Source organism: Lissotriton vulgaris, chromosome 10 (assembly GCF_964263255.1).
Source record: "Lissotriton vulgaris chromosome 10, aLisVul1.2, whole genome shotgun sequence".
Lineage (NCBI taxonomy): Eukaryota > Metazoa > Chordata > Amphibia > Caudata > Salamandridae > Lissotriton > Lissotriton vulgaris.
The window spans coordinates 115,035,238-115,047,001 of NC_141698.1; the positions used below are offsets into that span (position 1 = coordinate 115,035,238).

The 11,764-nt window shown below is 41.4% G+C and overlaps 1 protein-coding gene across 2 annotated transcripts in view; it reads left to right on the forward strand.

Moving 5' to 3' along the window:
- The window catches only part of SMURF1 (SMAD specific E3 ubiquitin protein ligase 1), a 384,967-nt gene extending 378,006 nt beyond the window's left edge, over positions 1-6,961 (forward strand). For both annotated transcript variants that reach the window (XM_086940654.1, XM_086940655.1), the window contains one exon: positions 2,765-6,961. In XM_086940654.1, the coding sequence (XP_086796780.1) occupies positions 2,765-2,864 (100 nt within the window). In that variant the 3' untranslated portion in view covers positions 2,865-6,961. The remainder of the gene's footprint in view (positions 1-2,764) is intronic.
- The last annotated feature ends 4,803 nt before the right edge of the window (positions 6,962-11,764 follow it).

Here is an 11,764-nt window from a genome sequence, read left to right on the forward strand (position 1 = left end):
TCTGCGCCACCACTCAGCGCCACTCTGCGCCACCACTCAGCGCCACTCTGCGCCACCACTCAGCACCACTCTGCACCACCACTCTGCACCACCACTCTGCATCACTCTGCACCACCACTCTGCACCACCACTCTGCATCACTCTGCACCACCACTCTGCACCACCACTCTGCATCACTCTGCACCACCACTCTGCATCACTCAGCACCACCACATTATCACTCAGCACCACCACATTATCACTCAGCACCACCACATTATCACTCAGCACCACCACATTATCACTCAGCACCACCACATTATCACTCCGCACCACCACATTATCACTCCGCACCACCACATTATCACTCCGCACCACCACATTATCACTCCGCACCACCACAGCGCCACTCTGCACCACCACAGCGCCACTCTGCACCACCACAGCGCCACTCTGCACCACCACAGCGCCACTCTGCGCCACTCTGCGCCACCACAGCACCACTCTGCGCCACCACAGCACCACTCTGCGCCACCACAGCGCCACTCTGCGCCACCACAGCGCCACTCTGCGCCACCACTCAGCGCCACTCTGCGCCACCACTCAGCGCCACTCTGCGCCACCACTCAGCGCCACTCTGCGCCACCACTCAGCGCCACTCTGCGCCACCACTCAGCGCCACTCTGCGCCACCACTCAGCACCACTCTGCACCACCACTCTGCACCACCACTCTGCATCACTCTGCACCACCACTCTGCACCACCACTCTGCATCACTCTGCACCACCACTCTGCACCACCACTCTGCATCACTCTGCACCACCACTCTGCATCACTCAGCACCACCACATTATCACTCAGCACCACCACATTATCACTCAGCACCACCACATTCACTCAGCACCACCACATTATCACTCAGCACCACCACATTATCACTCAGCACCACCACATTATCACTCCGCACCACCACATTATCACTCCGCACCACCACATTATCACTCCGCACCACCACATTATCACTCCGCACCACCACAGCGCCACTCTGCACCACCACAGCGCCACTCTGCACCACCACAGCGCCACTCTGCACCACCACTGCGCCACTCTGCGCCACTCTGCGCCACCACAGCACCACTCTGCGCCACCACAGCACCACTCTGCGCCACCACAGCGCCACTCTGCGCCACCACAGCGCCACTCTGCGCCACCACAGCGCCACTCTGCGCCACCACAGCGCCACTCTGCGCCACCACAGCGCCACTCTGCGCCACCACAGCGCCACTCTGCGCCACCACAGCGCCACTCTGCGCCACCACAGCGCCACTCTGCGCCACCACAGCGCCACTCTGCGCCACCACAGCGCCACTCTGCGCCACCACAGCGCCACTCTGCGCCACCACAGCGCCACTCTGCGCCACCACAGCGCCACTCTGCGCCACCACAGCGCCACTCTGCGCCACCACAGCGCCACTCTGCGCCACCACAGCGCCACTCTGCGCCACCACAGCGCCACTCTGCGCCACCACTCAGCGCCACTCTGCGCCACCACTCAGCGCCACTCTGCGCCACCACTCAGCGCCACTCTGCGCCACCACTCAGCGCCACTCTGCGCCACCACTCAGCGCCACTCTGCGCCACCACTCAGCGCCACTCTGCGCCACCACTCAGCGCCACTCTGCGCCACCACTCAGCACCACTCTGCGCCACCACTCTGCACCACCACTCTGCATCACTCTGCACCACCACTCTGCACCACCACTCTGCACCACCACTCTGCACCACCACTCTGCACCACCACTCTGCATCACTCTGCACCACCACTCTGCACCACCACTCTGCATCACTCTGCACCACCACTCTGCACCACCACTCTGCATCACTCTGCACCACCACTCTGCACCACCACTCTGCATCACTCTGCACCACCACTCTGCACCACCACTCTGCATCACTCTGCACCACCACTCTGCACCACCACTCTGCATCACTCTGCACCACCACTCAGCATCACTCTGCACCACCACTCAGCATCACTCTGCACCACCACTCAGCATCACTCTGCACCACCACTCAGCATCACTCTGCACCACCACTCAGCATCACTCTGCACCACCACTCAGCATCACTCGGCTCCACCACAGCATCACTCAGCTCCACCACAGCATCACTCAGCTCCACCCAGCTCCACCACAGCATTACTCAGCGCCATCGCAGCATTATTCTGTGCAACTATTCAACAATTGGTTCAAATATGTTCTCTCAATGTTTCAAGCTTTATTACAAATGTCACAAAAAGATGTTAATATTTCACTTCTGTTCTTGGATTTTCGTCACAATAAAATACACTGAACATAATCTTCACAAAAGTTATTTATAAAAGTTTAAGCTATTGCCATTATAAATTACAAGCACTTTTATTTAAGTATTAATTAATTAAAAAAATTAAGCCATTGTTTGTAATATCAATACATCTAAGTCACATAAATACAAAACATGTTGCATTACAAATGCTATAGGTGTCACATTTACGAAAGTTATAACTATTGGCATTGTAAATGACAAAGCTATTAATTTAGCCATTTTCAAAACCAACACATAAATAAAAAAATTGTCATTTATAAGACTAATAGCTCAAACATTCCTAATGTGAGACCTGTTGCATTGCAAATGCTTGTTGATTTTGTATCTAGGAATATTGTTTACAGGCTGAGAATAATTTCTACGTCTTTGAATAACTTAATTTGACATGCACATTCTGAACAGATGTAATTTTCTCTTTCAGCTTTAACCGAATCGACATCCCGCCTTATGAGTCGTATGAAAAGCTTTATGAGAAGCTCTTGACAGCTGTCGAAGAAACATGTGGTTTTGCTGTAGAGTGAAGAGGCAACCAAAGGACACTAGCATTAGCTCATCAATTACAGATAAAAACTGCAAGAAACGTCTTCCGAGGTTTCTGCTAAGCGGTTTGGGTGCATCTGAACTCTAAGGATATTGTGGTATTCTTTTGAGGCCTCCCTTTTTGTAGGGCGTGTCATTCACTTGATTTTCACCCGTTGTCACCTTTGTTACATTTTGTACCACACATCTCCTTCCAGTGGAACATGCAGTTCAGCTTTAGTTAAAGTGATGAGCCATACTGTGGATGGACTGTTGACCTATGGTCCTACAATATAATTTTAAAACCACAGTTTGTCAAAGACTTGCAACTACAAGAGACACCTGTGGCTTTTCTGCATTTGAAGGAAGTACAACAGTCTAAGTGAGTCGCTGGAAATCGGAGAATTTCAGGATTTATCATTGGGATTTTTACTTGTGCTGAGTAGCCTGCAGAAAATAAACTTGTGTGTAAGAGAAGCCACATCTTAAACACTCTGCCTTAGTAGGATAGTCCAGCTAAAAGAAAATTGGATGAAAAATGAATAACTCCGGACATTTTATAACGAGGGGTTGTGCTACGGCAATTTGTTTTTCCTGTTCCTGGTTGAAACAGATGTTTTGCACATTGAAAGTTTTTATTTCGCATGGAAGTCCACTTTCCTTGCAGAATATGCAGCTCTATGTTCAAGAGCTCACAAGATAAAACACTTTTTTGTGTATGAACCCATGACTGAGTGTGGGGAAAAGGGGGCGGGCATGTTTCTGAAAACTTAAATGAACGCATTAGAAGAAATCAAGGAAAAAGTAATACATTGCAAAGCTGTGATTTCTATGATAATTGACTTCGTAAGGTTTTACTAGGAAATTACTAAAAGCTAAGCTAATAAGTAAGTTTTGTTCCTATTTAATCTGGTTATTCTAGTTCTCAGATTGATTTCTGGTGGTGTAGTAGCTACATTGATTCAAAGGGAGCCTCTACAGTAAGCAGGCTATATAGTTCCATGTTTGGCTTCTGTTTTCCAAACGTAGTCCGCTTTTATTAAGGCTTGACATTCGAAATGAAAACCAACTAAATAGTGTACATCTGTCCTTAACCATGCCGGCTGTTTTAATTTGCACAAAATTGGGTTTATGTCAAAATAACATGACTATAGAGGACCCAGCGATATTTTTATTGTTTGCATTTCAGAGTTTTGACTTGCTTTGTGTTGTCCATGAATAATTTTAGCTTTTTGCAAGTCTGATATAATGCTCGTGAATTGTGCCATATCTAAGCACAAGGCTGTGTTCATAGGGCAGTTCTGTCTACTTGAAAATTTTATTTTATTGCATAGAAATAAGATTCCACATGCATCACCTGTTGTTATATGAACATTGTACTTGTGAGGACCAGTGTATCCCATGTTTCTTCCTATGGAAGTATTTCTTGTTTGAAAGTGGTTTTTATTTTTTTCATTAGCACACTTCTCGGTCAATGGAGGGATATGATTTCAAAACTCCTTTTCATGGACCTTCAGTCTGGGTTAAAGCAAAAACAGTAACTGGTAGACTTTTCATTCTTAGAATGGTTGCCCATTAATGATCAAGATTCCTGTATATTAGTCAAATAGCCTCAAGCTTGGTGGGGCGATTGGGGCTTGATGACATTTCTGATGTGGAACTTAAACATGAAGAAAAGGATGCTTTTAATTTTGAAACAGCCCAGATTTGGAGAGAAAAGCAAAAATAGCTTTGATCACTACCTCCCATTCGGACCAAGTGGTACATGCAAACATGATTAATCATAGCCTGCAACACTGCACATGCAACGTTGTGTTGACCAAACAATCAGTTGTGGTTAGTAATACTCCAATATATTGCCATTGAGTCCCGAATTAATTCTTTGTTTGATCTTACCACAGGAAAAAGTAAGTCAAAAGACTAGCAACTATGTGTATTAGACTGTTCCACAGTGCTTTCTAGTTCAACTGACCAGCCCAGGCAATATAATTATGTCGCAAAGATGTACATAAAATAGTTGCTGCATGATATGAAGGGGTTTGATTCAACCTCTGTGACCTTTTGGGTTTTTGGCATATTGGTGTGTCAGACATTCTGTTTTTAAACTGACCTACAAAGGTAGACCTCTTGAGTTGTAATTGATACCAAAGGATGAAAAAAACCTGAAATTAGATCGTAAGAGGCTCACATAGTTTTTCACCATCCCGTCCTAGTCAGTGAGATGTGACTATGCCTTTCCATGGTCCAAGCAAGCTCTGCTTCCCAAATCATAAACCTATGGAGTAAACTTGGAGCCTTAAAAAATATCCAGTTTGAGCATTGTATAGGTTCTTACTCCATTTTGATACTTAACTGCAACCACTGTAATTGTAACTAATCACTGCTCTCCAAATTGATTTCCCCCTCTTCTCCTTTTCTCTACTGTATGGTAATAATTTGTTTTGTTGGGGAAAGGTTGGTTCCGCATTCAATGTTTGCCTAGTAAAATCAGGTTTTTGTTGAGCTGAGAGTCAGACTGAAGATATGAGATGGTCCAGTATAAAGAGTGGAGAGGAAGCAAGAGTGGATGCAAAATTCTCCCATTAGCTATTGGAGAAATACAATACTGTTTGCAGTCACTTTACTCCAGTAAATCGTTAGATGTACCTGAGCATTTGAAAGTTGGCTAAAACTTGTGAACTGCTTTCTGACCTTTTTAACCTGTCATACATGAGAAGGTTTGTGCTAATAAGTGATTATATGCTCTTTGTTGAAGCCGATCTGTGAAAGGGATGACATACTAAACACTACTGGCATGTATTTTGAGAAATGCTTTGTGATAGTGGTTTGATAGCCTAGCAGAAATGCATATATTTGCATTTCTGCTGCAGTTTTAATATTTTAAGCTGTAATATTCTTTGTGAGATGTAGTGTGCTGGTCCATGCTTTCAAACATCAATAGCATATCTTTCGAGGGTCATTGCAATTGTTTTGTCTTTTTGAAAAGATGTGTGCTGCGATGAGCCATATGAGACCTGAATTTGCTTTTTAGAGGATGATCAGTATTGTAGGTGAATCTGCTTCTAAAGGAGTCACCAATCAAATGGTATTTCACAGGTTTATGATGATACGTTAACCGAATCTAATATTTAAAATATGTTTAATTTTTGTATGGTTAGCATAGTTTGCTTTTGAAACAAACCTATTCATGCTTTTTCCCTTACATGTAATTTTGACAAGATACAAACCAGTGTCCTCACAAGTCGTTGTGAAGACGAGGCTAAGTTAAGACATACTATCCCATACATTTCCCCCCCCCCCCCTTCTATGGCTGTTGCATCACTTGCAGAGATGCGAGTTGTGTTGTGTTACAAACACAACTGAGTAACCAGTACACAAGCTTCAAGAATGGTCCGTCATTAGTTACTTAGTTCTGAAACATTATATTTCTATTGCCTTCAACCTCATGAAATGAGGTTCCACTACCTCACTCCCCTCCAACAACCGTTTCCAGGGTCTTTACAGTTGTCATATAGGAGAAATTCTTTATAAATTTAACAGTAAGCCATTGTCATCTGCCACACAATTGTATCTTAAGCCTGGTATGAAACTAATTCGAGCGACGTCATAATTTCTAAGCAGGTAAAAAGGGGCTTTTATGTCAGCAGATGACAGTAGTTCGCTGTATTTTTTAAAGTTAAATTTAAAGAGGGTTAATGTGGTGTGTATGCATCTCTTTTGTGAGTGGCCTTTTAATACCTTTCTCATTTTAGAAGTCATTCTTTACTTGTTAAATTAAGCTTAGCAGCCTTTTAGCTCCAGCAGCTCGGTCTTTGGCTTGAATTGCTTTGTGCGGTCTTTGTCTGCTTCGTATGTCAAAAATGTCTGTCCAATTCCTATCTTATCTGCATGCACATTTGGAAAACACTTGAGATAAGATATGTTGGTTTTGCATGGAGGGTTGTCTTGTATTCCTATCAGCCACCTTCTTCCAGTATGCAAGTTCCTGTTCATGCTTTTGTGGTACTTTGGTGTTATTTTCCCAGTGTTTTATATGATATGAGCTTTGGTCAAGATTTGGACCTTCTGCATCAATAAAGAAAGACTTGATGTTATATAAGTGCGTGCTTGTGCAGTCAGTTTGTCTCGGGACAATAAATGTAGTCGTCCTCTGGATTATTGAACAAAGAATTTTTGGTAATTATGGTAACATTCTAGACACTTCAGGGACAGTAAGAAAACAATTAATTCCAAGAGGGCTTCATTTGCAACCTTGTTTTTATATTCTGGGTTCTTCCAGAAGTCTAGCTGCTGCTGATTGCCCTACCCAAGAGTTATCCTACGGATCGCTTATCTCTTGCAAATTTAATTCCTAACCTTTAGTCTAGACCTTACTGTTGTGTCCTTCACAATATTGTCGTCTTTTAGCAGTTCTTCAACTTCTAAACAGATATTGACTTTTTTCTAATTACTCATCTGTCATCCCTACGCACAATTCCTCCTATTAAAATGTTTGCCTCGATCAGCTAATGCTAACAACCAGGTTCTCATGTTCTTACTGAAAACATTGTTTTACTTCATGCATTTGATCATAGACTGGTACTAGGAGAAAACGTCCAATTGTTGTATTGGTCAAGTGAACTGCTTTCGAATTAAATATATGTGGAGCTAGTTGATAAATTCATCCATAAAACTATTTTTCATTGTCCTCACCAGCATCTAGCTTATTGTCCATGCATTGTGCCTTTACCTAAAGCATCTACCCAGCATAATAAAGGTACAGAACCTAGCTTCAAGTCGCTAGATATGTGTAAATGGAATATCATGAATGACTTGCATATTTGTTCAGTTATAAGACAGCAGCAACAGTTTTTTGTTTAAATTCTAGATTTATTGCACACAGTTTTATAAAACAGTCTAATGCTTTGTGACTTCATTTTCTGTTGCAGATTATTTTACTCAGGTTAGCCCCACCCACTGCATACATTTGCACCTATCTTCAGACTACTTTCATCTCTTTATGTGGTTTGCTTAGTGCCTCCTTGGTCTTATCATCCCATATGTGTTTCAGACTTCATCATAGACTTTTCTTTTAACAGGCTTAGTAAGCAGTCTTGGCTTTTAGTGAGATCTAGTACCACTGACCACTTTCTGCTGTTGTAGATGCCTGTAGGTTTTCTTACCTAGATGAAAAATGGGAACACATCCCTAATCTATGCTGCATTTTGTATTTCTCCTCAATAGCAGATTCTTTGCAAACTCAAGACTATTCATTTAAGGTTCAATCTAGTCGAGTTGAGGGATATTAGCTTGAACAGGTCTTTGTGTGTATTTTACCCAGTTTCCACATTTAAATTGCTTGTATTATCTATGTGCTGCAAACTGTAAATCTTTTCACAGTTTGTGATTAAGACCTATAAAATTTCAATGGTATCAGCGATTTAGAGAACTTAGATATACCTGGCTTTCACATCTGCTCAGCAGCATGCTAATCTCTTACACATCACTGGTCTTAGTGAATAAGAAATAACAATCTTTTCTTCTACGATGGCTGAGTCTTTGATGAAAAAAAATTCATTGAAAGTCTGTAGTTGTGAGCTCAGTGTAGGCCATGTGTAATAGAAATCACTGTATAAAATTAGGTGTGTGTACCGCTCCTTGAGTGGAGTCTTCATTAATCTAGGTAGTTGCAACCTAAGGTTACAGCTGGGCTCATTTTCTTATGAACTCAGTTTTACCATAGGATGCATCTTATTCCTCTATTATGTCTGGCTTTTTTTCTTTAAAGGTGTTTGTAGGCACAGATCGAGGACACAGCGAATCCTTTAAGTATAGTTTGGTTTTACATCCTTCTTAGTGACTCAGTTCTGGAATTTATATCAAAGATTGTTCAAAGTGAATGACTAACAGTCAGTTGGAAAGGTTAATAACAAGGTGAAGAATACACTGATTAATTATGTGCCCTAATTAGCCTTTGGAAGTCATTTGTGCCCATTCCTTCGTCACCACCTGCAACTGTTTCATGGGTTCCGGGTCAGAGGGTGTCTTCCTGACCCAACATATTTGCTTGATGGGAGTCTGTCAATATTACCTCCTTGTGATTGATGAAGGCTATCTATTTGACTATTGGACTGTATTGCAAGTACATCATATTAAATAGAGAGCTCATCCTCTTTCAATGGTAAAAGTGAGCGGATTTTGGCCTTCAAAGAGGAGCTTTTTTAGGTCTAGACAAGATGACAATTAAGCGGTTGAGTAGATCCTTGTATGGCAATCATTTTCTTCATTCAGTGTTTGTCTTTGGGTCATCCATTTATATGTGATGGTACTTTGGTTCTGCAGTCAGTAAACATCCACCTTCTAATTGTCTCACATTCCATATTGTCATTTTCCAGATCCGTGCACTTTTTCTTTTAACACACAAAAATGAAAATAACTTCAGGGTTAAAGTCAAAGGGGAGGGGGGGCAGTAGAAAATATGTTCCTATTGGTTTGCAGACAGTTTTTTTTAATAGGATAGGTTAAAGAGCTATGCTAGAATGGGGAGTATTTTAAAAACGTTTTCGTATTGACATGTATCTCATTGCACTTAAATGAGTCCCTATTGGGCACCTCATTAAAAGGAACTTTTCTTCTGGTTTCTTTTGTAAGGGCCTGCTTGTAGTAAACAGTTCTAGGTCATGCTCAAGCTCATTTCATCAAGGTTGGTTAGGTGACTAGAAGATGTCTGAAATATTTAGTATTTTCTGAAGTTTGGTACCGAGAAACTGTATGTGTCCTGTATTAGTGCATGGTGGCTTGTATGAGCAGATCTATGTGGTCCAAACATAATTTGGACAATTGAGGTGAGTTGATAGGCATACAGGTATGAGACTATTAATGACTGGTTTAACAAGCACTTCACTGCTATCTTGAATGCACCTACAGATCTTGCTTTCTTTTCAGAAATATATATTTGTAACTTTAGTTTTGCTGCTTCATTTCATTCACTTTAAAAAGCAGACAATACACCTTTCGATCCGAGGTGAAGAAATTCTCATATTTTGCTATAGACCAAAGAGAGTCTAAGGTTAAGGAAAGATGTACAGACTGCGACAATTAAAGCTGTCTTTGGCAATTTGAAATCACCAACGTGAATGCCATTCATTGACTGCTTCAAAACTCTCCTTTAGTCCACTTTACATGAGCAAATATGTTTTTCTAGCTGATGAGTATAAACCATATACCCTGAATTAAATACATTCTATTTTGCAGTTTCACACCTCTTGCTCCCTTCTCTCTTGACTATTGGTTTGAGCATGATGGATTCTAGTCAATGGAATGTCATATTCAAGTTATTTTATCGGCTTGATCATTTCAGCGATTTGTCTTCTACCAGAATGAATATGATTTTTCAACCAAAATTGGATAGGTCTAGACTTGAAGTTTAAATTGGCATCAGAAAGAATGTCTGTATCCTCCTGTATGAAACCTTGAGATCTGTAGTTGAATTTACATATAGTAGTAGCACGTAGATAGGTTTTGACCACCCACTGCTCTGATTTTCTTCAAAGCACAATCTCACATTTGTATTTTCAAATGTAGTTTTCAAGATTGGTGTTTTTCTCAGCATCGCCTGTCTTTGAAAATGTCTATTTGGATGACAATTGGTGTTTTTCTCAGCATCGCCTGTCTTTGAAAATGTCTATTTGGATGACATTTACTTTTCAAACAGCCCTACTTTTAGGATCTCTACAATGTTCTGGGCTTTTGCTTAGAATCGCAGGATATTGGTTTGTGGAAATTCTAGAATAAGTGTTGCACTGTGGGTATACAGTCATGTGGATTGAAATTCCACGTAACATTGTCCTTCTTGCCTATTTCTTACCCTTTCATAACATCAGTAGTGTTGGTATTTTTCAGCCAGATATATCTTGAAATCCTGTTAAAATCACAGGATCAATCCAGATTTTCACCTGCATACCAGGTAACAACAATATTATTCAAAATGACCGTAGCTGATCCCAATGTTTTTGAACCTCGCTTTCATTAAGGTAGCTCATCTGGCAAAGCATGCATTTGCTCTCTGCGTTTTTGAACTGCCATAACATCTACATTGCTCAAAATGCTTGAAATGAGTACTGCTCTTGTATGGCCAGTTAGAAACATTTAGTGGTTTTTTTTTAATGCAACATTATTGCTTGATTGGCATGTTTGTTTCAGTTGTAGTTGATACTTGCTGCAACCCACACCTGATTTTTAATCTGTGGATGTTTCTTACACCACTAGTCGTTCTGCACCACATTAATACCTTATGTATAACAAAAGCATTAAAGTATAGCCAAAAATAAGTTTATGTAATGCTCCATTCTCTCCAGATTTCTGACAAATATGAATTATTTTTTCTTTGCTTTTCTTTTTAGCCTTTGGTTATTCCTTTTTAATATGGCAATAGCATAATGTGAATAATGCTGGCCACTGGCATGTAGCTGTATGCTAAGTTACACATTTGTTTTGTCCGTATGGTCAGCAGACCAGATTGAATTATTGGCACGCTACTGAATAATTTGATTTGGTGTGCATGTGCCCCAAAATAAGCGTTAATACAATTAAGTAGGAGAGAATTTAGTTTATACATTCTTTACGTTGTAACAATTTATGTAATTGGTCTTGCAATGTGAAATGTCATTTATTCAGATAATTCATGTAAACTAATTAAGACTATAATTAATTAATGATATCCCGGGTTTCAATCAGTATCGTATTCTGTTGTGGCCAAACATTACTCTCACTGGCATGCGACTCTTTTCACTCATTCCAAGCCTATGGGAACTGCCACCACAGTTTGGTGATGGTACCTCAGATTGGTAATGGGAGACGGCTGATGAACTAAGACCACCAGAGATGTCTTCAGATGAAAGATTTTGTTTTCTAATTTGCTTGT